Source organism: Lonchura striata, chromosome 5, assembly GCF_050655825.1.
Source record: "Lonchura striata isolate lonStrDom1 chromosome 5, ASM5065582v1, whole genome shotgun sequence".
Lineage (NCBI taxonomy): Eukaryota > Metazoa > Chordata > Aves > Passeriformes > Estrildidae > Lonchura > Lonchura striata.
This window is the reverse complement of record NC_140707.1, coordinates 56,936,202-56,964,052: the sequence shown is the minus strand read 5'-3', so window position 1 is coordinate 56,964,052 and position 27,851 is coordinate 56,936,202. Positions and strand designations below refer to the sequence as shown.

At 38.5% G+C, this 27,851-nt stretch overlaps 1 protein-coding gene across 2 annotated transcripts in view; it reads right to left on the bottom strand.

The window, feature by feature from the left end:
* Positions 1 to 268: 268 nt before the first annotated feature.
* The window catches only part of KCNK13 (potassium two pore domain channel subfamily K member 13), a 52,868-nt gene continuing 25,285 nt past the window's right edge, over positions 269 to 27,851 (bottom strand). For both annotated transcript variants that reach the window (XM_085580646.1, XM_021531925.3), the window contains one exon: positions 269 to 8,952. In XM_085580646.1, the coding sequence (XP_085436772.1) occupies positions 8,060 to 8,952 (893 nt within the window). In that variant the 3' untranslated portion in view covers positions 269 to 8,059. The remainder of the gene's footprint in view (positions 8,953 to 27,851) is intronic.

The following is a 27,851-nucleotide window of genomic DNA, read 5'->3' as shown; positions in this document are numbered from 1 at the left end:
ACTTTTGTATAATTTCAATTTTTGACTTTTCCATCCACTAATCAGTTGTGAAAATTCCCTTGGGATCTGAAATCTGAATCTTTTTAAGCTCATATCTGACAGCATGGAATAAAAATATTTCAATTGCAGCTTACTGTCATTTACACTTGATGAAACCAACATGAAATGAGTGTAAAATTGATTGTGAAACAGTGTTCAGACAACAGTAGGTAGAGACCAACAGTTTTGTTTCAAACAGGAAGAAAGTATTGACTGGGTTTTGCAAAAATAGTGGTTCAGTGTTTTTATTACTAACTTGGATGATGAAATACAGGACACAATTTTAGGTCTGAAAATTATTCCAGGCAGTCAGGGTAGCAAAGATGCTGAAAGACAAGGATTCAAACCAGCATGCATATGGGAAAGAGATCTGAAAAAACCAGAAACAACTCAATAACAATCCATGAAAGATGGTACATTGCAATAATCACCTGCATAACTGGAGGCACTATAGTTTAGGTAACAGTTTTGAAAAAAATAATTTGGCATTGATATTATATGAAAAACTGAAGATGAATCAACAGTGTTTTAAAATAGCAAGCATCAGTCCAGAAACAGGAACAGGATAGGTAGGTAAGATAAGGAAAATAATTATGCTGCTCCATGCTCTATTAACAATATATTTTCTCTGTCTCTGTATATAATTTTGAGCACTGTACTTGAAAAGTGACCAAGTGATGAAGCACAATCTGGAGAATGGTAGAGCAATGGAAAAAATGTCACATAAGGAAGGGGACATGTTTAGCCTGAGATAGCAAAGACTGAGATGTGATACTGTAAAAATATACCTTCCTTTCAAAAAGGAAGGGAATATTCTGTTCTCTGTATTCAGCAGGGCTCAAATGCAAACAATGTGCCTCAGCTGTAGCAAGGGAGATATAAATTTAGTGTCTGGGAAAACGTTTAAAATTAAGATGCTCTACAATGAGTTTGCAGTAGGTTGCCTGGGAAAACTGAAATCTCTAATGCTGGAAATTCATTAGAAGCATGAGAAAGTTCTCCATTTTCTTATCATCATGGGCTGTGGTTTGTGGATTCTAATTCCTGCTATTGCACAGACCTATTACATGGTGCCAGACAAGGACCAAATCTTTTGAAAATTGGGAAAACAAAATTACAGAAACTACATTTCTGTAGTTTCAGTTGTTCATGCACAGGGCCTTAAAGCCTTAGGCATTCAAAGAAGGTAAAAAAGCAAAAGGTAGGGATAGCATCATGAATAAAGAAGTTAAAATCCTGGCAGATTAAAGGGATTTCTTTTTTAGAGATGCTAAAATATCACAACACTTGCTGTTTACCTTTTGCATCTATGCTGCAATCTGAGGAGGTGTAAGCTCTGTTTGACACCTTCTCAGCTGATGGGGCATTCAGAACTCTCTGTGCCTCACTTGCTTTTCCTCCTGACTTGCTTTGTGTGGTATATATACCATGTATATTTGGCCAACAGAAGAATTGTATGAACTAAGAAAAAAGACAAATGGAAAGGAAAAAAAGAGGGTGAAGGGTGCTGCAGGTGTGGACTGAGGGCAAAAAGCTGAGGGAAAGAATAAGCTTACACAAGCAGTCAGCACAGAGCAAAATCTACCTTTGCAAAACTGTAGGAATTTTCATGGAAAATGTGTTGTTAGGGTTTTTTCAGCTGATGAAATGAATGACTACCAGACAATTCTTAGACATAATAATCTGTCTACTTTCAATTTTAAATTGGTCTTCTTTAGAAGTAGATTATTATTTTGTTGACCAAAAAATGGTTCCTGGTCAATAACTTATTGCAGAACACAGCACTGCATGAGTAGAATAGCATTTGCACAATTGGTGGTAAAAGTGAAGCAAAAGGCTAGTCACATTTCTTTGGATTATTTTATAAAGTGAAATTAATTCTTGTGCAAAATTCCAGATAAAGAATCCAGAAGCAAAGTCTCCATTGATTTTAGCAGAGCAGAATCCATTCTTGAGCAAGAATCCAGCCAAATCCGAGGCATAGAGCCAAAGTGCCATGGGTTGTTTGCCAAAAGAGTAATACCCCTGCCTAGAAACCTAGGACAGACAGACTGACCTTTTCAGTCTCTGCCCTCTCAAATAAGACTGCCAACAATAATGATACCTAGGGATCAAAATACCCATCTGCTATGTATGAGGCTGAGAAAAGCAGCAGTCTGGATGCTATTTACAAAGAAATTTGTTTAACTTAGAGCTAAGTATTTACCCAAATGTAACAGTGCAGAGGAAGGTCTGTCACTTGCTCTTGGTAGGGGTGTTGTTCATTACCTCATGCAAGAAGGGCACTGTCAGTACTCTGTGAACAGAGTGCTGGAGAAGCCTCACCCAGCAGATTACAGATGGGCAGGAACTAGCTAGGCCTGCTTTGGAAAAGGGTGACAGGATGGCATCCAGAGGCATCTTCCATAGAGAATTATTCTGTGCATCTCTGAAATGGTGGTTTTGGGCATACTCACTGTCTAGTTCTGGCCCTGGGCCAGACAGTGCAGACAGCAGGACACCCAGAGGTTAATGGCCAGCAATTGCTGCTACTGCAGCACTGAGGACTTTTCTGCACACTACTCAGGGTCTGCCTGACCATTGCAGAAATGAGAACAATGCTAACAAACTTAGAACAGCACCCAGTGCTCAGACCATCAGCTCATTGCCTCATTTAACAGATGAACAAATACAGCTTTAAAGTCCTTTTATTTGAGCTGTGACCACTCACTAGCAATACCAAACCTCTTTGGTGAGCTGGAGAAATTTGATGTAAACATGAGTTAGGATAAAGAGGAAGATTTCTGCAGCTCCAAGCAATACATGTAAAGGTTATGTAAGGTCATTTTCATTTTTCTTCACGTGCATATTTTCTTCTAAAGATATGAAAAAAGCAACAGTAAGTTTTCTCAGATAAGACAAACAGAAAACACTGACAGTGTTCCATGGCTTTAAAAGGGGAAATAGATTTGAAAAGCATTTAGAAAGATAACATTTGTGAAAATTAAGCCATCTTGCTCCTCTGAGAGCTTCTGCTTGTACCTAATAGGAAATCCATTTGAGTCCAGAAATTGCACCCTTGCTTGGAAAGAGTTGATTCTGCCTTTCATCAAACTTCCCCTTTATAGAAAGCTAGGCAGCCTGTGGAAAATAATATTTCATTTAAAACATGTCTCATTTTTGTGCCTCTCAAAACCTTTGCAAATTTATATTTATTCTATTATCACAAATAATTTCAAATAATGAAGCCTGAAGGCCTATATTAGAGTGAAACTGTAAAAAACCAAAATATAACATAGTGTATTTATTCCATAAGGTTGTTCTTAGACTTACTTATGCTCTTAAAAGTCTGCAGTGATGAGGTTTTTGTGTGGTTTGACATAAAACAGCCCTGTAAACACAGGCTATATCAAAAAGCTTCTGACTACTTTGATATGAAGTGTCTTTCTTTGCATTCACAGTTTCTCTTAAATCTAATAAAAGATAAGAGTATGTTGGTCCACCTTGAGGAGAAATGGCTTTCATTTTCCTAGTGAAATGTGACCTTTTAAGTCATAAGCAGAGTATTGGGTAGATATTGTTGCCAATAGATGTTGGGAAAATAAAGAGTAGGGAAGGGATTATATTCTTATTTCCTGGATTAAGCAAAAAAGTACTGTGAACATTCTCAAACAGACACATTGTACTTCTGTATTTGGCAGTATTTTCTGCCCAGGGGAAAGAAAACATTTGGTGATTCTCCATGTACAGCTTGTATGTGACATTATATAAAATAACTTTATTACTTCTTGAAGAATCTAAGAAAGTGCTGTGTTATCCCAGCATTAGTAGCCTAAATTAAAACAACAGAAGATTCCAACTGTATTGCTTGGAAATGCTGACCCTTCTCTAAATTAAAGCTCACTGAGCTTCTGTGCCCAGCGTGGGGACATCAGAGGGTCACACAAGCAGTTCCACTTCCACAGCTATTGGAGAGAAGTCATCCAAACAACTTAATACCCTTCACCTCCAGATAAATGTTATTAAAATATAATGTTAATCAAAAAGCTCTCTTCCCAACCTAACCTCTTTGTCTTGATCAATTCAGTCGGAGAAATGGAGCTGCTTTATTTTTTATGCCTAGCCCAACCTTCTCTTTGTTTTTCAATTTGTAAATGTGTCAAATACAATTAAAACTGACAGAGGCCAAGATTAAATAAAACAAAATGTAAACATTGTTTGTGTTATTTGGTTGATATAAAGCTTTCACTATGAAACGCTTTTAGATAAATTAATTCAGCTATTAGAGTGCTGCAGCACTGAAACTTTGCTCCAACTCTTTGAACTTTTCAGGGCACTGTCAGGTCATCTTAGATTCAAAACCTAATACATGGCTGGGGTTCTGAAATTGCCTAAGGGAATCAGGTACCTGACTTCCACTGAAAGCTGGTGTGTGGTGGGAAGTTAATTGACTTCCAGCAGGAATTAAATGCCTTTGAAGAGTCTGTTCATGTCCTTGCAAAAAGCAGCCCATGTCCTTCATGGATAGAAATGAATGTAACTTCATTCACATCTACCTACCAGCAAATGCCAGATGCACACATTTTACTAAACTAGCAAGAAAACCCTAAGAGCTACCTCTACTTTTATTTGACTGTATTTTGGTTAGCACTAGATATTCCTTTAAATATAAAATAATGATACTGTTCAATAATGCTATTATTAAGTTGTGGCATAACTATAAGGTTAAATTTCAGCAGACAACTCCATTAAGGACTTTCAGTTTCAGACTGGCAGGCTGCAACCTGCAGTTTAACCCACTTATTTTAGTGGCACTCCTGACCTTTTAAAGTGCATATTCAGAATCTCAATGCATCCAAAGTTTTCCCCCAAGCACTTTTGCCTTAAAAACCTCATCCCTATATCTCAATAGCCACCATGATAATTCATGGCAGGAAACAGAGAAACAGTACTTTTGAAAGCTTTCTGTCTTGTTGACTGAGATTTTAGTGCTGAGCAATACTGCATTAAAGTCTACACAGCTTTGAAAATAGACCCCTGACTATCTCCTTTAATTCCTCATTGCTACTTTAAAAAGTAATGCAAGAAATGTGATGTTATATTTTTATTGTCATTTACTTTTCACACAGGATGGGCATTTGTCACTCCTGTGTTAAATTTTGCTCCTTTTTTTGTATGTGTACATTTGTATATCCACTTGTTTTGCAAATCTAATATCTTGATATTCAACTATAATATTAGAGCTCATTATAATCAGAGCTTTTGGGGATTGTTCTCTTCAATGCCTTTAGTAAAACAACTGTAGTTGTACCATGGGACTGTAGTCAGAAATTTCTCTCTCCGATATTAAAAATCTTTTTTATCCACAGATATTCTCTAAGAATTCTACACTCTCCTTGGCAAAGTTAGCTCATTTAATGTTGAGTGTGGCTGCCGTAAGGGGAGCTCAATGACAAAGTCAGAGGTCTCTTAGGGACAGGATGATGTCATGGTACAAGATGGCACAGGGACAGAACATGCAGGTCCTTCATCTCTGGCAATTAGTGCAACTATTCCCTCATTATCTTCAGTGCACAAGAAATCCAACCACAAAACCAGTGCAGAGATCTTGCACCTGGCAGGTGTGGGTCATGAGGAAGGCAGTGCTTGAGTGAGCAGAAGGTCAGGACTGATCAATGAAAACAGATTTAGTGTACACCAAAGATCCCTCACAGCCTTGCCAGACTTGGATAAAGATGAGAAACCAGCACTGGTTACCAGAAAGAATGGAACAGAGCAACACAAGTGTCTCATGTCTTGAAACCATCTGAAGACCCTCTTACTGGTTGCTGAAACAATGGGTTAAGTCCTATACTATTTCTGCTAGTTGGCAGAGGAATTAATCTGTAACAATGAGATCTTAGGAATACAGGCACTGAACAGAGGTGTTTCTGAATGAATTTGGAAAGAAGGCTACAGAGCAGTACATCTCTGTTTTTATAGCCAAGTATTTGTATTCAGGGCGATTAAGACACAGAAGGCCTTGGGATAAAAAAAAAAAAAGTGTAACAGTGCAATGGATCTTGGATATTATAGATCATCTGAAAAAGCTCGGTGGTAATTTATGCTAATATTGCCAAAAAACCAAATAAAACTCTTTTTCTCAGAGGAATTAGGTTTGGAAGCTGATCCAGGTTTTACATGGATGCAAATGTGAAGGGATAGTGTTAAGACTATTCCATCGCTGCACAGATGAGTTGACAGATATCAGAATCTGAATTGATGACTTCAGCTTGAAGCTTTCCTTGTAATAGGAACAGCAGGATTTAACTTTAAATCGGGATTTTTACCCCTAATAACGTAAAAAAAGCTTGCAATTCTTTTACTAGTTAAGTACATTTCTTGAATATCTTGGGTTAGCTTATTGTATGAAAGGATTCCAAGCTTTTGTTTTCAAATTCAAATGTTGATAAAATGAGTATAAAAATGTTATTCTACAATATTAGAAATGTAAGTGAAAGAATTTAGGCCAGAATGAAGAAAAATAATTAATTCCTAATACAAATTAAACTGAAGAGGCTATCTGCATTGTCCCATATGAGAGAACTACATCATGATGTTTTAAATTTCCTAATATTGCAGTAGTCTGAAAGGCTTTCCAGCTGTGCGAAAACACTTAGTCCTGATGCATATACTATTCTTTCCGGGGGATGGGGTCCTTTGTGACCAGTTCTGCTTATTTACACTCTCATATATTGTTTAGCTTTAGTATGTTGCATGTTTAAAGGAGAATCAGGAATTTAGCCCAGTCTTCCTTAAATTATTGCTATATTTTATGTTAATTTAATTCCTCATTTCTCTAGCTACCTAATACAAAGGATGACTTCACTGTCATTAAAGATCACTTCTTTCCCTGTTTTCATGATCCTCTCACTGTTATTATTCTTCTCATTGAAATTTCCTTTCTAGTCATAATGAGCACTCAGAGCATCTCATTGACAAAAACAAGGAATGAAAACATTTTCTATTTCCCTAATCAAGACCCTCTCATTATTATCACTGAAAGTCAGAGAAACAGAGGAAGAATGACAGAGTTACATGAAAAAGGACACTGCCAAAGTGATTCTTTTATCACAGTCATTTATAATAACACTCTGGATGCTGGCATGGCAATCTAATTGCATACTAAAGCCTGTTGTGTAAACTCAGTTAGTAGTTGTATTACACAATGCTGGTACTTTAGTCACAATTGAGGCAAATATAAACAGAAATTTGGAAAGTCTTTGCTATTGTGGAATAATTCATACCACTCATCAGTATGTCCATTTTTGATTTAATCTGACATTTTTGAAACAGAAAGACACAGTGATTCAATTCCAGAAGAAAAAGTATCCTTGGAAAAGAATCATGTTTTGCAAATGAAGAAAAGAAAACAAAAGTAGGATAAGTTTTTATTCTATCACTTTTGACAGTATCCTATTATAGGAAAGACTAAATAAATTCTAAAGGCAAAATTCTCTCCCCATTCACATTACAATAGCTCCAGAATATATCTACCAACTTTCATACTATTTCCCATTAAATTCAATCTGAAATATCACAAAGGCTGATTCATCTTTTGGTCTCAGATAAGTCACTTCCAGGAAACAGGCATGATCAGAGTAAGACAGAAAGCTCCAAACAATCTCTGAATTAAGAATGTGCTCAGTAGACACACTTGGTTTCTCCCATTCCACAGATTTCTTATCCTGAAATCTGTATGTCACATAATGGAGAAGAACAGGACATGGAAGTTTTATCTGAAGGCTAAATTAAAATCCTCCTGCAGTAACCTGCTTGAGGAGCATAATGATGGGGAAGAAGGAAGGCTGGGACTGGTACAATGCAAAAACATTAAGTGACAGCCCCCAAAAAAGTCAAGAGGTCTTCCATCAGGAGGTATGCTCTTCATATCATCCCACCCTGTGGTGGTACTCTCTCCCTAGCTATTTCACTTGATTCACATTGTTTCAATACCTGTTGAAATGGTTCACACTGTTTCACTGTTATTACTGTTATTATTTTACCTATCCACACTTGTCTCTGCCAGTCTGTTATTCATAATTGCCAGGGCTCCAACCCCACCAGAGAATCCATTTTGCTTCGAGTTAGAGCTCATTTGCCTTGGATACCCATTAGCAGTTTCTGACAGCTGTTTCTGCATGATGGCCAGTGAGACTTTATTGGAGGCCAGGAAGTCTTTCATGGAGATCATCTCTCCTGACAGACGGCGTCCGTCCGTGTCACTCTCATTGACACCGTCTGTCTCGATGGAGATGTTCCTCCGGCTGCGCACATTTCCTGGCATCACCACATTCCTCCGCGAACGAAATAATCTCCTTTGGCACCTGTGGCAGCACTTGCAGGCCAGTTTCTTTAATATCCAGTTTATGGACTGCTTGATGACAATAGAGATCACATTAAATAAGGAATAGATGCAGCACACCCCCATGAGTATGAAGACAAAGTTGCCAAAGCGGTAAAGGCCTTGGCTCTCATACCTGATGTTCTGGCTACTGACCAGATCACCAAAACCAATGGTGCTGAAGGCCACAAAGCAGAAGTAAAGTGAGTCAAAGTAACTCCACCCTTCAATTGGTGTGTACATTGCAGAGGCACAGCAGGAAATGATGAGGGATGCTACACATAAAATCAGCATTACATAGTACACAGAGGGCTTCCAGCCCGCCAGGCTGTCCACCTCAGAGGTCCCCGAGCCCCGCCGGCCGTTGTGAGGGAGAACCCCTTTCCTCCTCAGCTGTCTTTCATGGCAGGACTTCATGACATAAGCTATGACAGTGATCAAGCGCTCCAGGAACAGGTTAAAGAACAAAATGGTCCCTGCACATCCTATAAGGCCGTAAAATATCAGAAAAATTTTGCCTCCAACGGTGGCCGGGGTGGTCATACCAAACCCTGGAAGACAAAAAAGAATAGTTGAAAAAAATAAACTGGTAGGTACCATGTTAGGACTTTAATCATGTGCAAGACAGATAAACTGATAGCAAATCCTTGTGGTAGAGCTCAGCTTTGAGAAAAAATACCTTCTCCCCAGATGTCACCCACTTGTGCTTGACTATGTCTGAGCTGTAAGGGGAAGGAACACATGCCAGCATTTTCTCCAGAATCAGAATGAAACAAAAAGCAGAACTAAACACATGGACAGGAAAAGAGAGTTTAGATGAGGCCTGAATTTTGGTCTGATTGCTAGATTCACTCTTTCTCTCTTTGTGCTTTGGATTGCTTCCAGGCTTTGGGGTTATTGCAGCTGCTTTCTTCTGTCTGATGGTGCTTTTCTGCACCATAGTTCTGTGCCAGGGGCGGCTCTTGCCTTCCAGAGATCCATCTGCACCAACTCTTTGGAATACAAGGTGAAATTTCTCTAAGACTCACTTGACTCCTGGTGGTTGTGCAGGTGTCACATCAACCAGCACTCAGCACTCACTGTAGCCTGGCTTTGGAAGCCCAGGCTGGGAGTACACATCAGATGACAGCCCGTGACAGGATCATCATGAGCATCCCAGTAGGAGTTAAAGACGCCCTGCATCTGACTTGGCTGTCTGTCATTCATTATCAACCCCTTTCCAAATCAGCATTGCTGAAGTTTTTCTATTTTTCTGTGTCCCACTCTATATCTCAATTCTGCATGTGGGTCTTATCAAAAGTCTCCTCTACTCTGATTCCCTGTCATGGGATTTTTCAGGCCAGAGATGCTTCAGTCTACTCTCAAATATTTCCCATCCTAAAGCCTGAAAATAGTAATTTTGTTTTGGTTAAGGCTGTTGATAAGACAATCTTGCTTTAAAAAGATATTACTAAAGAATAAAAAGATGTCCAGAACATCATTGAGCAAATTGGAGTAACACTCATGACAAATCTTTGCTGGTGTTTTATTAAGATTATTAAAGGACTACATAAGTGACCAACTAAGCAAAAACATTTTTGTTGACAGGACAGAAAAATCACAAGACTTTTTCTTTCTCTTTGTAAGCATGAAATTCCAAATATGAAATAAACACATTAAGCTTGTGAGAAACAAAGGAAAATATAATCAGTATATAGTATATATATACATACTTTATATATACACACTATATATATATAGTATATAGTCACTTGTACTTCAAAGAGAAGAAAAGAGCAATGTGTAAAGACCATGTTTCCAACAGTGCCAAACTGCACCTCTCTTCCCTTCACTAGCAACCTGCTGCCAGCACAGATTCCTCTCTAACACTGGCCCTGCCTCACACTGTGAAGTGTCAGCCCTCACTCTCACCCCTCCAGCTCGAGCCCCACTAACATCAGCTGCAAGCGTGGGCTCTCCAGGGTCTGCACTGCACTTTTGCCTGCATCCACAATCAAACATCAAGTGGTCCTACAGCAGGCTCCAGCCCCCTCATTAAATTTCTGTGCTAGGGAGAGCTGGACTGCAGCTCTGTGGTGTGGAAAACAACATGACAAGTGACAAACCACAGACAAAATGTTCTTCACGACAAGAACTTTTTCTTGTTGTTGCCTTTGGCACATAAATATTTCCTCTTGCTTTCTATCTTCCCTTTCTGTTCCATGACTTGATCCCTCTAAAATTGTAGTTTTAATGCTTATTTTCAGTGCAGGCTGGCTTATATGCAAGTCATGACCTCCACCCTGTGGACAGACACAAAAAAAACAATGGACAAGAGGAATCTCAGCAGCTGGTGAGATCTGCCCAAAAAAGCTTTGGGGAGGGAAGTGAGGAGCTGCCATGTCCCTGCCCCAGCCTGTTCCTTGAAAAGGAGAAGCAGATGTAGGCTGGGCAGAGATGGAAAGGTGGGGAGCCCCTGGCACAGGGTGAACTGCATTTAGGGACTGGCAAGTATCTCCTACAGCATAAAGCAAATGCCCTGGAATGAGAAATGCAGTTAAGGCTCACATTCCCAGAGCAGTTTTGTGCCTTTGGGCTGCTTCCTACATGATCCTCTTGGGATCCTGACTCTGGCATCATGGCCAGAGCCTGAACTCCTCAGGTTGTTATTTTTACTGACTGGATGTTGTTGCTGGGTTTGTTCTGCGACCCACTAGCAAAGGCTTTACAAAGGCATTCAATAGGCATCCCAGGGAGTCATGGTGAACTATGAAAAAATGACTTAGTGAGCAATTAGAGCACTGATGTGACCCATAGAGCACAACAGCAAAAGAGCAAGAAGTTACATTGCAGATTGGGAAGAAAATACAAAACAAAATTATAAAATCATGTAAAAGAGGAAATAAACGCAGTGGCTGACACTTGGAGGCTATTTGAAAGTACAAAATTGCTTCTCATGATGAAGGAAAAAAAAGGACAAAACTGCAGGAAAAAAATGCTGGTAATTTTATGGTATGAGAGAATCCTGATTAAGTTTACTGAATTTTATTTTACATGCTGGATGACATTTCTTGAAAGCACTGTTTCAAGTAACAATTGAGATTATAGTTAATCAAGTGGAAATCAGATCATGCTGGCTTGGGAAAATAAAATGTTTTTAAGGTACTAAAAAGTGTTTCAATGAATTTGTTAGATGTGTCTGCGGATATGGCATTAGATTACTACTGTTGATAGAAATGCATGACAAATCCTGACTTTACCAGCCCAGCAATGAAGGCAGCATTCTTAGTAAAAATTTCAGGATCCTATTTTGAAATAATACTGATTTGCCTCTGTCCCATGATCCATTGACTTCTATAAACTAGTGGCATCTTTCTTAATATTCAGCTGAACTGAGCAAGTACATTCCTTATGTTTCAATTTTCCTCCAAATATTGTGGTTTGTTTTTTTCAGCTATTGCTTAAGCAAGAATTCTGTGGTTTTTTTGGTGAATATTCATTTTAATTCTGAGTTTCTCTGTAGCAGATCTACTTTATTAGAAGCTGGAGGAAATTTAACTCCGAGTCCGCAAAATCTTTCTAAACACTGCACACCTCCTATGGAAAACAAATCTTTAGATTTTGTTTCGGCAGCAAAATTTCTATTATGAAGTCTGGTACTGCAAAGCACTCTAAAATTCACCTGTGTGTTCAGGTTATATTGTGTGGATATTCCAAAAGTATACACTCATATAAAAAAACAACTAAAATGGGAAATCACATCAACAGTATAATATAATCATGTTTCATTATTTCTTGGAGTAAGTACTGGCTATAAACAGAGAAAAGCAAGCAACTGTAATTCTTATCAACAGCCATTTTGTTAAGAAGCACTGAGGTCCAACAGGAAGTTCCCTTAAAGCAGATTCTTCCAACAGCAAATAGTGAATAACATCAAGTATTAATCTCAATCTAACAGTAAAAACCTATTTTTTAAATCAAACAAGAGGAAATAGGCATCAACTGCCTATTCCAGGCCAATATTAGGTAATTTCATCTTTTCTTTTGCAAACTCACTAGCTCCAGTGCTATCAGCTGCTGTAAGTGTACCTCGTGGGTCATTACCACACCCATCTCCCTCTGCCTGGTGATACATGGTTTGGCATTTTGTGTTTTAATTCTGGATGTCCTGACATTCATTCACAAGTTACATTAATTAAACTTCAATATGAGAAATAGTTCATCAGTCCTAATCCCTCATGAATGAATCTTGGGGCACCCCATATAGCATGTGTGTAGGGACACTGGGACAGACATAGAGATTTCACAGTTAATTTTAGATCATGCAATTGGGTCTTTCTATTGTTCTGAAAAATATCTCTTTTTTCTGAGAGGTTTCATTTCCTTTCTGAATGTGTGCAGTTCACTGCTCCTCCCTTCCCACATAGAGGAAGTAGGTAGAAAGATGGGGCAACAGTGAGTCACTGTGATGTTAGAAATATAAATATCAACACAAAACAGGCTCCAGTTTAACCTACAATAAGAGTTGTTTGTGATGGTTTGTGATGTTTTTTTCTGTATTCCTAATGTAGTTTACATTTATTTCTTTTCTCTGTCTGTTCAGTTTAGACACTGGGAAAATTACGAATTTCCAGTGAAATAGACAATGGATAATAATTGAGGTTCATGATAGATGTGAACCAAACTAAATAAGACAAAGACTTTCAACTGCAAAAAAAAAAAAAAAAAAAAAAAAAAAAAAAAAAAAAAAAAAAAATCAAGAAAATAGTAATTAGTAAAGAGAAATACAGGAAGACTTAGATATCTGCAAAGATGCTGAGTCTCCTTTTTTCAAACAGATTCTGTACTGAACTATCTACACGAGGATGTTTTGTGCTTCTAAAAGAGAAAGAAGAAACAACTCTAACAGAAGCTGTACTTTCATTGAGAAAATGTCCTGTACTTCACACTGTTCCAACAGTGTGCAGACACCAATACTTTGGTAAAATTCTCTTCTGGATCCTCTGCGTGCTTTCTGAGCAGGATAAGTACTCCTAACTAAACAACTTCTTCTGGAGTAATTTTCTCCTGTAGAGACTCTTGTAGGAACACCTAAAGGACTCTCAAATCTTGTCACATTGCTGTCCTTATGACACAGCTGTGTCAGCAAGCTTGTAAAAGCTTCCTGTTCCAGAAAGGAAGGAGGACATGAAGTCCTTCTTTCCAGAAAGAGAAGAAAGACTCATTTCTGTGAAGACTTACACTGTATGAGAGGACACATCGATGGAACCAGGCATGGTGCTGTCACACTTACCTGATGACAAATCAGGTCCAGTTTCTGATATGAAAAAATGTCTTTAGTGTTGTTGAGTTTGCTAAGTCTGTGCAGAAAAGTGCACATACACACACACACACAGACATGCACACAGACACTTCTGATTTCCCATCAGCGGAAGATCAGCATCTGAACTGTGCAGCTGGCTGGTGAGACATACATCCATACATCCATGCATCTTGTCTTAAACATTAATTCAATATGTTTATCTTGTCTCTTATGAGGAAGGGAGAATGAGCTAGCCATGAAAATTTCCTTTAATGCAACAATTATTTGACAAAAGAATATTTTATCATGACAGTCTGGAGTATGGTATCATTTATTTAGTTGTCAATGCTGTTTTCTTGTGCAGATGGCTAAGTGGTGGGGAAAGACTCATCCTGCCCAGGGAAGCAGGGATACCTGGCTATAATGGCATTCCTTTGTGCTCTATGCTCTTCTGTTCCCAGATTTGTCTGCCTGAGCAACCTCTGCACCTCCTGTCCAGCATCTCCAGCACTCCAGATCTGTAAAACCTGGAAATATCTCCAGGGCTATTTGAGCTGAGTCATAACTGCAGACTGCTATGATGAGTGCTCAGCTGCTTGGTGAGCTGGGACTTGCCCTGCTTGCCTTGCCTTGCTGCTGCTGCTGCTTCCATCTGTGTCAGTGTGCACCTGTTATGTCATGCAGAGGCAGGATGAGAGGGATGTAACCTCCTGCAGGCCTCCTGGCAGGGTTCACTCCATTCCAAAAAGACAAACACTGATGCTGGAACTTATGGTGTAGGATGTACTGATGAAACAATACACATATGAGATCTTTTTCCCCTCTCTAACTTGTTTGGAGACTCATCACACCTGACAGACAGCACTCTGGTCGCTGTTTCAGTGAGGCTGAAGGGCTGGCTGGAGATAATGATTTGAGGACAGCATGGATGCCATGCTTGGTCTGTGCCATCACTGGGACAGAAGCCTTGTCTAAGAGATTGGGTGTAACATTTCTTGCCCTCTGAGAAAAGGCTTCTGCAAACCCAACGCTGTGACACAGATGTAGGTTGGTGCCACACCAAGTGTATGAATGGGACTTCAAGGTTAGAAATAGCAGAACCTTGGGCTTTCACTGATTTGTTCTGGAAGGCATGAGAAAAACTGGTTTTGTGTTAGTGTGTGAGGCAATGTCTCTATTTAACACAGCAAAGTTCAGCTCACAGAGCCATTGTCAAACCCTCTCTGGAGAGCTGGATGCCTGTTACTGCCCTCCTCTCATTTCACATATGGGAACTGCAGGTTCTGCCTCAAACAGAAACCTACCTTAAGAAAAGCTTCCAATGTTAAGGAATCCAAAAGACATAAGTAAAAAGAATGCTAAAGGGACAACATTAAATGACAATGTCATCAAAAAAATCTGTTTTAATAGACATCTTGACGGGTCTGTTGACAACTTTGTTATCATGTCTGTGTGGTCCTTAAAGAATACATGACTAATTTTCATTATTGCAAAATTTTCACATAAGATAATTTATGGAACCCTTGCCATCTGTTTTATATAATTAAGGTTATATTTTATTTAAAGCTCACATGAGGTCTTCTATAAGAAATGTACACAACCTTTTACAGCTGCTGTGTGATCATAAATTCAATGTATAAATGTTTTATGCCTACCTTCAGGTTTCTGTTTATAATTTTTATGTAGCTTTTGATGCAGGAGGTGCTAGGTCTAGTGCCTTTCCATCACCCCTAGATAGATTTGTACCTCTGTACAGCTTTTGTGGTACTATAGGGATAGAACAATGTTCCATTTTGAAATAACTTATTACTATTTTCAAACTTCATAACTTGTTTAACAGTTATTTAAAGGTTTTTATTTAGCCTTAAAACATATAAACATTTATCTAATTAAGTAATATAAACGAAATATTAAATACAATTTTTGTATTTAATAAAAAATTATATTTTTGTTTTAGTATGTTGTATGAAAAGGCACTTATGCCTGCATATGCCTGGCTCCAAGAAAACCTGATATCCTGTGCTCAAATGTGTTGACCAGCTTCTGCCTTGGTATGTTTACAGTAATACTGACAAGTGGTAGTTCTGTGGACAAGGTTCATAACTGAAAAATATACAAAATTATATGAGAGTCAGATATATAAACATATATGGAAGCCTTCTTTTTTGTTGAATAGAAACATTTATTTTCTGTTGAATAGTCTACCTTACTAACAAATAGCAGTAAATTCAAACCATAATTCATCTTGGCAGGATAGTAGTTTATCTGAATTGTGAATCAAATTAACACCGTTTCAAGGGTTTGTTTGCAATCATTCAGTCTGTGTAAACATAATAACCTCAACTATCATGGAATAGGAACATAATACTGTGTACTCATTAAGCTATAAGCTCATCTACTCTAAAGTTTTCTTTTTTAAATCATACAAAGCTGCCTGTATTTTAAGAATTTTCAAAGGTTAGTTTAAAATTGCTTGCTGTTACTTTACTGCTGACATATACAGCTTTTCTCTGGAATAAGTTTCAGCATTTCTTCTAATTTAGGGGTAAAACTATGGAAAATAAGGCAGGGCTTTTGGCCCCCTCAGGAATAAAAAAAACAAGTGGTGCCTGTTTGAATCCTCTTGGTAACCTGAGCTGGGGGACATACTGTTAGGGGAACCTCAGTGGAGGGGATTTTGTAAAATTCAAGTTCTTCCCTGGCTTTATATATCAACAATTTTAAGCAACAATGTCACTTGTGATTCAACTGAAACAAAAATAGCTCAGCTGTGAGTATTAAGCTCAAAAAAGAAAAGTAAAGAAAAATAAATCTGCAGTATTACAGACTGTAAGGATGCTGGACACAGATAAGAGCTTATTTTTGGTAAGTTGAAGAAACAGTGTATGTGCAGGTGTGTCTGTGTGTGATTACATTTTCCTAACCAATGTCAAGCCTTATCTGGATGTCAGAGAAGTTTGGTAGCCATTGCTACCAGAACCACCATGTACCAAGGGCCTTAGGATCACTACTTCCCAGGAAATAAAAATCTCACCCAGAAAATTAGTTTGGCCTGATGCTTGGATGCATCAAACTAAAGGACAGATCAAAATACCATGGCATAAAAAACAGTACAGATACTGCTTTAGTTTCTTGGAGACTGACAGAAAGCCCCAAAAAGCAAAGAATAAAGGAAAAAAAATCATAGTGCTCAAGCAGGTGCTGCAGGGACTAAAAATATGAAGTAGAGCCCATGAGGTCACACCATATAGAAAAGGTTGTTGGTATTGTGTGTAACAAGGATTTTGAAATATTCTATATAAAAGAAGAAGCAGATATTAATATTGTAAAGGAAATTTTAAAAACTGACAGATGATGACATACAACATCAGAGATTTCAGTGAATATTCATAATTGGACAATTGGTTATGGAGAAATGACAAATCTGAGAGTGGTTGTGATGAGCATATGATGATATCAGCTTTGGTTTTATTAACTCTGAATTTCTTATCCATTAATCTGTGTCTCAAAAGCCAGAAGTTATGAAGGGGGAAAAGGCTATTTCTCCTTTTTTATATATTCTGCAAGCAAACATTTATTCTGGGGTGGGGGGCATTGATGGATGGACACTTGGAGAAGAAATCTGAGTTTTTCAGGCAGTCACAGAATTACAGAACAGTCTGGGTTGGAAGGGGTCTTCTAAGATTATCTCATCCAGTCCTCCTCTCATGGCCAGGGACACATTCTGCCAGACCAGGTTGCTCAACCTGAATCCTGAATAATGCTGGGCTTCTCCAAAGACAATACCACCTACCAAAAAAAAGCATTTTTGGCACCAGGTGCAAAATATCAAGACAAACTAATGATACCATAATGAAAGAAAAAAATCAAAGAGATGTGACAACAGTAGACATCACAGTGAATTCTGGCTCAGTGAAGAGAGTAAGCCATTGCTGAAACCTTGTGCTGGCTTCTATCCACACAACAGCAAAGTGTGTACCTTTGTTTTTGAAATGTCTGGCTTTTTCAAAATATAAAAGGACTTTCTAAGTGCCTGGCTCATGGATATCCTAAATCTAATGCATATGCCCTTCCTGTGAGGTTAGAGATGGCCTAATGGCATCTCCAATGGCAAATGACAGCTCTAATGGCAAATGTCTGTAAGACAAGCATAAATTCAGTGATCAAATCTACTCACATAATTTTAAGAGGTCTAAACATTTATGTAAAACAGGGAGGCCATTTGTAAATTATGACAAGGTGGTTCAATACTCTGCTACTCCAAAACCTCCACAGTAGCTTTGGCTTGCTGTCTAAGTGATGTTTCATTGCAAATGTAAAAACACCCACAAGACAATACCTATTTCAAGGGCTGAATCTCTTCTCACCTATCTGGGTGATGATCAGTCCTGCTCTCTGTGCATCAGGCATATTCAAAGTCTCAGCATTTGCCTTACCCACGCAAACAGTTAAACAAGGACAAGACAGGCATGCAGAGGCGGGGAGAGCTGAATGAGATTACGAGACTATGGCAAGATTTTAAGGACTAGTTAAAAGCTACAAAGCTAGGCACTTCCTGATATAACTGAACAAGTGATGTGCTATGGGCATCCCAAAATCAGACAGTGGCTAAGGTGGGAAGGGACCTCTGGAGACTTGTCAGTCCAGCCCCCTTGCTTAGCCGGGCCTCCCTTGCATGGTAGGTGCCCCATCAGATGGAAATTCATCTAGAGGTTAACAGGGATCTTTGGCTTTCCAGTCAGATATTTATGGATTTGTGGAAATAAAAATCATACTTTAATTATGTCTGGAAACAGAAATGTTCATATATGCAAAGATAAAACTGCAGTGAATCCTTTCAGAGGTAAAAATGTGAAACTGTTTCTGAAACACTTTTGATTAAAGCTTAAATGGCCCATAATAAATTTTGACATACTTATTTAAAGATATTTATTTATTTAAATAAATCTTTCTTTACTTTCTCTCTGCTTTATGAGATTTTTCTCTGCAAGTGGGTTAACTGAATTAATAACAATTACAATTTACTTGTAAATTTAATAACCCTTGAAAAAAATGACAAAATATAGTCCTGGCTCTTTTTAGAAGTTTTGAAGATGCCACTTGTACTTGTAATAGATTTATACGCTTCTAACCTCATAGTTCACAGTACTTATTCTCCAGCTGAACAGCATATTTTGCTTTGGAAAAGAACCACATAATTAAATAATAGGATTTCCTAGGACTCTAAGTGTCCAGTGGCTAACTCTTTAAACAGAAATCTGAAAGTTTTGAGGCCATTTATCAAGTTCTTTCTGCACTTTTGTCTCTCCATAATGGCTTCCTGGAAGCTAGGTCCAAAACAGTTTGTCATACATGAAAAGACAGTAGTGCTTAGATACAGCATATAATGTACATGCTGAAAAATATGTACAAAACCCTGTAACACAAAGTATTCTCTTCTAAAATAAAAACTTGTAAGTGAAATACTTGAAGAGACAGAGTCTATCAGATTTGTGAAAGAAAAGTTTTTGAACTATATAGAAAAAAATCACCCAGCCAGGAGCTGAAGAAATTAATGGTTTCAAAGTCACGGCAACTTTTCTAACAGGTAGAGAAGTCACATGCTCCAAATGAGTTTTAAATGAAGAGGAAAATATTATTCTTTTATGTGAAGTTTTAAAAAAATTCTCAACACATATGATGAAGAATGGTGTAGACAGATAAAAATTAACCCTGTTTCAGCAGCATAGGCAGACCACACCTGCCAAACTCCCTCAAGTGCAAAATATAGGAAAACACCCTAAAACAAAAAACACACCAGATTGTTGCCAGGAGTATAACATGACTTATGCATATATTGACATTAGAATGTTAAATGACCAAATTAGCTGGTAAAGTACAAAAGTATTTTGTGAAATAACAAAAGGATTAAAAATTTGGCTGGTAATTATTCCAAAATATTCTGCTTCATCAAGGTTATTAGAGCTCCTGGGATGCTGATACTTTAATGAAAACTATGGCTTTCAAAACTTTGGCTTTTTTCTGGTGATGCCATATTTTGCTGTGTGCTGTACTGCTACCTTCCAGAACCTTTGGGAACACACGAAAATCTGTATCATACATACTGGATTTGACAAAGCCCACCACTGTCCTTTCCTTTCTGGCCTCCTATAAAATAAAAATTGGCTGAAGTACTTTTTACTCAGTGTATTTATAAGTGTGTGTATACATACATATATATATTTATATATTTAAAGATGTGATTTTGAAGTTTGACTTTGAATAAAATTTTGCTTTTCAAGTGCCACAATAAATGTTTTCTGAAAAATGGTTAAAGAAAAACAGCAAAAACATAAAACCAGCCACCAGCTGTTGTTTTGCAGTCCCAAGAGTGATGTTTTGCTTACAAAAATGACAGCAACATTCTTTACCAGATGTATGTCTGGGCTTGCTAAAATGTGGCTTTATATAATAATATATTATATAAATATAAATATTTATATAATAATCTTGACATATTTATGATTTATCTTTTTCAAAATGCACTGCTAATAGTTCTCCTAACAGAAGAACTGGAATTATAAACTTTAGGTAATTCAAATGACCACTTGAGAGGTGGATCTGTGCAAACTTTATGAAGTTCAATAAGGTCCAGTGCAAGGACCTGAACAGATCACAGGATCCCAAGCACAAATACAGCCTGGGCAGAGAATGGATGGAGATTAACCCTGGGGAGAAAAACCTGGTGGTGTTTGTGCATGGAAAGTTCAACATGACCCAGCAATGTGTGCTTGCAGTCCAAAAAGTCAAACAGATCCCAGGCTGCATCAAAAGATGAGTAACCAGCTGGTTGAGGGAGGTGCTTTTGCCTCTCTGCTCTTGCGAGACTCTACCTGGAATGCTGTGTCCAGCTCTGTGGTCCCCACGCAAGAAAATATGGGCCTGATGGAATGAGCCCAGAGGAGAGACATTAAGTTGATCACTGGGCTGGAAAACCTCTTCTATGAAGACAAGATTAGAGAATTGGGGTGGTTCAGCAGGGAGAAGGTTCTGAGGAGACCTTACAGGGTCTTACCTAAAAGGGGCTTACAAGAAAGCTGGAGAGGGACTTATCAAAAGGGAATATAGGGATAGGACGTGGAGGAAAGGCCTCAAACTGAAGGAGAGGCAGGTTTATATTAGATATTAGGAAGAAATGCTTTACTGTAAGGGTGGTGAGACACTGAATAGGTTACCCAGAGAAGTTGTGGACTCCCCATTCCTGGAAATATTTGGACGAAGCTGGATGGGACTTTGAGCAACCAGGTCTAGAGAAAATGTTCTTGCCCATAGCAGGGGGATTGGAACTACGTGAACTTTAAGATCATTTCCGACACAAACCATTCGGTGATTCTATGATATGATAAATCCTTCTGGTTAAGAAATAAAACATCCAATGCTGTCCATTATTAAAAAGCATTTAAAGTATCTAATGCAAAATCAAACATAAAATCCATCCTTGTTTGAACATTTAATGGCTATTCTGGTTGAGCATGCATAGTTCAGGGAAAGAGGAATGAAGATATTTTCATGAGTGAATAGCAAACTAAACCCCATCCATCTGAGTGAATGTGCAGTGACAGATGAGGATATTAAGATGTTCTGCCACCCCAAAAAAGTTTTCTTTTGTGTAAGATCTGTTATTGCCCATATATAACACCAATGATGAGGTGTCACCAGACAGAAGATCTGAAAGTACTTGAACAACCTTTGGCTAGCAACGGAAGCTATTTCATGTACACGTTATAGGCAATTCTCATTCTCTTCCTTCTAGCCTCTAATCTGCAGTTTTCAATATCAGGACCTTTTCAACATCCATTTACAAAACTCACAACTGACAGCATAATGTTTAAAGCTGAAGATGTCTTAGCAGACCTTCTACTGAAGACAGAACTCACAAAAACCCTGGCACCTGGATTCAAGAAGTACCTCAGGAACTAGTCCAGGCGCTTGACAATCTGTGAGTCATTACCACATACCCCAGGGAGTATTTAGCAGTGCAGAAGGTCTAGGAGTACTTCCACCTCCTTCACAAATCCTGGTATGGATGCAGCCTGTAGATTATTGTGTTTGGTTAGATCTTCACTGAACAGGTGAGCTTATTGGAAGTCATATTAATTTCCATTTCCATGTCTAGTAAACTTGTCTTGAAGAAGACCTGCTGCTGGACAAAGGATCAACAAGCAGAGAAGATACCTTCTAACATCCACATCCAGGGACTGTGGAGCTGAGGGCATACAAGGGCAACAGAGTGATGACTTTGATCTGGCTTGCACCCCCAAATGGTATCACCTCCTGCTGCTGTTGGAATGGCTAAGGGACTAAGGGGAGCATTGATCTGGCTTTGCTGAGAATTTTTTTAGTTTTTATAGGAACCCTGCTTCCCTGCTTGCTCTGTCAGGATTTGCATGTTATTCCAGCTCTGCTGCACATTCTGTCCTTCCTCCCTCCCATCTTCTCCTTTCATTTTGGGTTAGATGTCATATTTCTATTATGTTCCTTAGCAAAAATTCAACATCAGAAAATCATTTTTACCTTGCTTCATTACTTAATAAAGCATGTATATTAGAAAAAAACTACTATGAAACTTAGAAACATCTCATTAATCAGCTTACAGCATTTCATAGAGATTAACCATGACATACCTACTGACACAATAAAAACCAAAGATATGAGGAAGGCTGGGTTAACTAACATCAAGCACATGATTGAATTTTGGGTACCTCCTCCCAGACAAGTTTTGATGTGAGAACCAATCTGTTCTCATAAAATTATTAAGGGATATTAGCAAACCAGATTTACTTTACTGCATCACAATTTAAATTTGAGAACAAGATTCTGTGCCTAAAAATATATAGTTTGAATAGCAAATTACTGTATTTTCTCCCTTCATTATTAGGGCACATATTTCTCTTCAATAATGACTACACGTATTTCAGTTTTATTCACAGCTCAATTATGAAAACACAGAGTGCTCTGTAGATTACCTCCCACATGTCTTGCCACAGCTGAGGCCTTGGAGCTTGTGGGGAAGAGGATGTGCAGTTCTTCCACTCTTGTCTTTCTACAAAAAATTCACAATTTCAGTTTAAGACTTTGCCATTTTTACCTTGGAACTATTGTGTCTGAGGAGATCTCTGATGATACAGGCAAAGACCATTTGCTTTGCAGCCCATTCAGCACATGGAATGATTTTTTTCAGGGATGTTGTTCACCTCAGATTTACTGAAAACATAGCATATTACTTTTGGTACAATATACTTATAGTATATTAGTTTTGGTACATTAGAAAATGCAGCTTCAAAAAAACCCAAACTTCTACCTTTTATATATCACCATAAAAAGCATCCTTTTAAGAAGAAGCATAAGAGCTTAACTGTACAGTTATGCTTCTTTTAGTACAATTTAATATTGCTTTATTTGTTCTACTCAGTTAATAAATTCTGAACTTTTATTATGGTATTCCCCAATTATTTTATTTTAAATAGGCTGAAATGACGTTTTTTAAACTCAGCAGTGTGAGGGCAGGTGATTAAGCATAGTCATAACTTACTGATGTAAGCAGGTGTGAGGAAATGACAGATTTATTCCAGTGCTGTACGAGTAAGCACATGCCAACACAGTCTGCTCAAGGATCAGGTCTTCCTCAACACAATGATACCAACTGATAGAGTATAGATGTATTGAAAAATGAAACATGCTTTACTCTTTGGCTTGTAAAATGTGAACATGTAATTTTAAAACTTCTGCATTCCCCATTTTACACAACCCTTAGCAGCAGTGCTCACTTTGGTGTGAGGATTTGTAAAGGAATTTTGAATAAGTTAGAGACAGGACCTCTGAGTTATTTTAGCTGATGCAATTTATTTTTCTTATCTTCTACATAGGCAGGAAGGATGAGTTCGGCTCACATTTTCACTGTATGGCTCAGAAGGTTCCAAGATTTCTAATTACAAGAAGGAGAAGTTAAAAATCATAGAATGACTTGGGGTGGGAGGGACTTTAAAGACCACCTCATTCCAATCCCTCTGCCATGGCCAGAGACACTTTTCGCTACTTACTCAGAGCTTCATTCAGCCTGGCCTTGAACACTTCCTGGGATGGGCCATCCACAATCTCCAAGCAACCTGTTCCAGTACCTCACCACCATCACTGCAAGGAATTTCTTCCCAATACCTTATCTAAACCTACTCTCTTCCAGTTTGAAATGGAACCTTTTGTCAGAGCATTTTTAAGCAGTTCAGTGTTGATCCAGCTAATTGCACAATCCCACAAGAAGCAGGCAGTGAGAGAGGAGGTTGTTGTGGGTGCGGAAGGGGTTTGGGACAACGGGGTGCAGCCCTGACTCTGATGAACATCAGGGATAGGGTGTTCCCACCAGCTCCTTGTAGGTAAGAGATTCATTAAATGCTTTTGGTGGGGGATACGCCACCCTCTCATTCCTGGAAACTGTTGCTCTCTGGAGGCATGTTTCCTTCACTCCTGCTTAGCAGGGGAGGCCGAGAGGGCTGACTTCTGCCAGTGCTGCTGCTGGCACTTCCAGAGCTCCTGTCCTGTCCTCTGGGGGAGATGACAGCACTGGGGGCCTTTTCATGGGTGTTGCAATGAGCAGCTGTGTATAGGAGAACATAGGCAGAGGCTGGGAAACCCAGGGGGATGGAGCAGAGTAGAAACAACAGCACAGCAGGAACAGCTATCAGAGCAGGTTGTAAATGCTGATAAAACATTATCGGAAGCAGTCTTTAGCAATTCCAAAAAACTACAGCCAATGTGGCAGCAGTCTAAAAGTTACTCTATTGCTCCTGGAAGTACATGTGAGTTTTCATCCTTTCTAAAATGAGGGCACTAAGGGTGGGGAGCAGACAGAGAGGTGCAGAGGCACAGCAAAGCATTCAGCTCTGCAGCTTCCTCTGCTGTTTTCCCTCCTCTTGTGAAAGACAAGGAGAAGCTGACATTTGCAGATGTCAATTTACTACCTTCCTCACATCTAACAAGGCACTTCTTAACTTTTTAAATTTTTTTTGGAGAAATTTAGTTTCTCTTGCAGTGTATGTAACAAGCATTTGTACAAACCAGTCTAACCTGAACAGTTCAGCTGTCCAGGAAAAGTGCAGGTTACCCTTCTGTGAAATCCTCCATTGAAGAAAAGTTTTCATTCCTTCCATTACCACAAAACAGCAGAAACAGCTATTATACATCTGAGTTTAAAAGCTGACTTTTATCTCCAGTTCTTTTGCAACTGTACTTATGAGTGTAAGATGGACAGGTCAATGCCTCAGATTTGTAACCTTTCCATGACTAAAGCAGTGAGCCAGAAAGCTCAGCGAAAGCAAGGTAACAGGTATGTATGTCAATGCTACTGCTACTGCTGGAAATCTGTGACAGTGGTTTTCCTCTGTGTCCTCCAGATTGCCTTTTCCTGCTGTCCTGTTCTCCCCTGAGGATACTGGTGCAGGGGAACCAGAAGTGCATTACTGTTGATTCCATCCCAAAGGCCACATAGACAATCAGGTAATTGATTTTTCTTATTTTAATAATCCGTCCAGTTGTTGTTTCCTTTCTTTTCCCAGATTCAAGATAAAGCTTAGATTAGCTTGCTTGGCTGTTTTATTTTTCCTTAGGCACTTCACTGGCACAAGTCCAAGCCATTCAGGAAGAGGGGGAGAAACTAGGACATTACCACAAATAGTCTTCTTTGGGACATACTTGTTTAGATTAGACTGCATCTACCTCTGCTTTATATGATGACAGTTCAGCTAAATCAACCTTTTTTTAAGTATGGCAAACTACATACTTTTTAACAAACCTAAGTAAGACAAAAGTCTCCTGGGATCTTATTCAGCCAGGCCTTACTCATGTGCAGCTTTGAGCTTCATGCTTTGTTTATTTATTTCTATGACAAGAAATTCACTTCAAAGAGTAACAAGAACTTATCCTGAAATTTGCAAGGAAGTCTATCATATCATATTTTATTTTATTCTATTTCCCAGAGGATAGAATGAAGCTCTCTGAAGAAGTTAAACAGTCATTGACAGTTTATATTTCATTGCATTTTTTTCAATAAAGGATGATTTTTACCAAGCCAAACTCCAATACATTGAACTAAATTGCATCAGAAACTGTCACATCTTCAGGTCTCCAAACATTTTCCATCATCATTAAACAGACACTGCTAGCAGCTAGCACTGCTACACTGCTAGCAGCTTATAGAAACCTGAAACAGCTTCTAAGTAGATGCAATTCTACCTGAATACAACATTCAGCTCTCCTGCTCCTATTTTTTCTCTTCTTACATTTGATACAGGCATAATTTGCTAGAAATCAACAATCTCACATTCTTCACATTTTAAGATTCTCATCCCTACTATTTATGTGCAGGTAAACTAAGGGATAATTACAGCTCTTACACAAAATACAGAACAGAATAAGATTGCCCTTCGAAGCAGATGCACAGCACATGCACATCCACAGATGAAGTGCTGTGTTCACCATCCTGGATAAAAGGCAATATTGACAACAATATTGAAGCAATAATTGCTAACATTTCCCACCGTAAAACAAGCAAACTGTTCTAACAATGCAAGCTTGGTCTTGCCAATTTAAAGTAATAAGATGCAAGAAATTGCCAAATTTACTCTTCATAGAAAGTTAAGTGTCTCTTCATGGGCAATGGATACTTTTGAGCTCTTTTCACACATTCTAAAATTTCTCTTTTTCTGACAAAACTTTCTCCTGACTTCTAGGATGAATACTGAGTGTCAACAAGCAATATTATACTGCTATGAAGGGATGCTTCATTTTAGCTTGACAGATAGAAATCAGAGCCTTTCAATGGAATGTGTACAGATGGTGTGTGGCTTATGCCTTGAAAAAAGTGAAGACAGGAAACATGAACTTCAGCTTTTTAGAAGGAAAAGCAGTTGTTGGCATGTGCAGATAAGGTGTGCCATGTGCACAGTGAGGTGGAATATCAAAGACTTCCTCTTAAGCTTCTCAACAAAATATGAATGACTGAAAATACTGTCACTACTTTCAAAAAATTGCATATTTACTTAGTTTATCCTATGGTGAGAAATTGCAGGCTTGAAGCCATGACAAATTGCAGTGCATGGGTCTTTGCTTCAAGAAATGAATCAACCGATGGATGGCCATTCAATCCCACAGATAATTCCTCTCTGCACTTTCAATTACAATGGATGGAACTAAAATTTTCTTTCAGTGATACAGAAATCTGATCTTCTATGCTCTTTATTTTTAATGGCTTAAGCCAATCCTAATAGAGGTATAACTGGTTTTCTCAAATGTAAGTTTTTCTCTACAATACAAATCAAAACTACCTCAAGAATTCATTTTTCTTCTTCATTGTTAATTGCACAGTCATAGACTACTGGAAGTGAGAAAAACAAAAAGATGAAAGCATTTCAGTAATTGCCATCTGTGGCTCTTCAGAGGATTCTTTTTAGTTAGTTTACAGTTAGTGAAAGAAAGTGAGTTCTGCTTTTACATCTGGGCAGATTCCTGGGCAGCAATATACAATGCCATAATATTTGGGATGTAAACACTACAAAAAAGGGATGCTTTAAAAATATTTCTATTAAATAATCACCATGTCTGCTACAATAATGTAGCAGATGGAGTGGTAATTAGAGTACAACATCAGACTAACATTCTTTCTACTATTTAGACTTCTATTTTAGAAGGCTGCCCCCACCCCTGTGTGCTGTTCCCCAGCTTAGCACCACTTAAGTACTTCTGCACTTCTAAGAGAGGCCCAGGGACTGACAGTCAGACACTCTGCCTGCTACATAGTACAAGGCAATATGCTCAGCACTGGGGCCCCTTGTCACCAGCTGGAAAAGATTGTAAATGGCATGAAAAAGGCAAAATCATGTTTTCTATTTCACCACTACAGTGCTACTGGAGTGTTTGGTTTCCCAGGGAATTATAGATATGGCATTATGGTGTTTGCATGCCCAACATGGTGTTTCCCACCACTGAAAATAACCAGGTGACTGGCCTTGGTAAAGGGAAGAACTGCTGCCAGTTGCCTGTAAGACAATTCAATTAGAGAGGAGTTTAGCCCACAAAGCACAGCTATTTACACAACTTATAAAATGGTTAACTCCATTTGTATACATTCTCATCCACGGT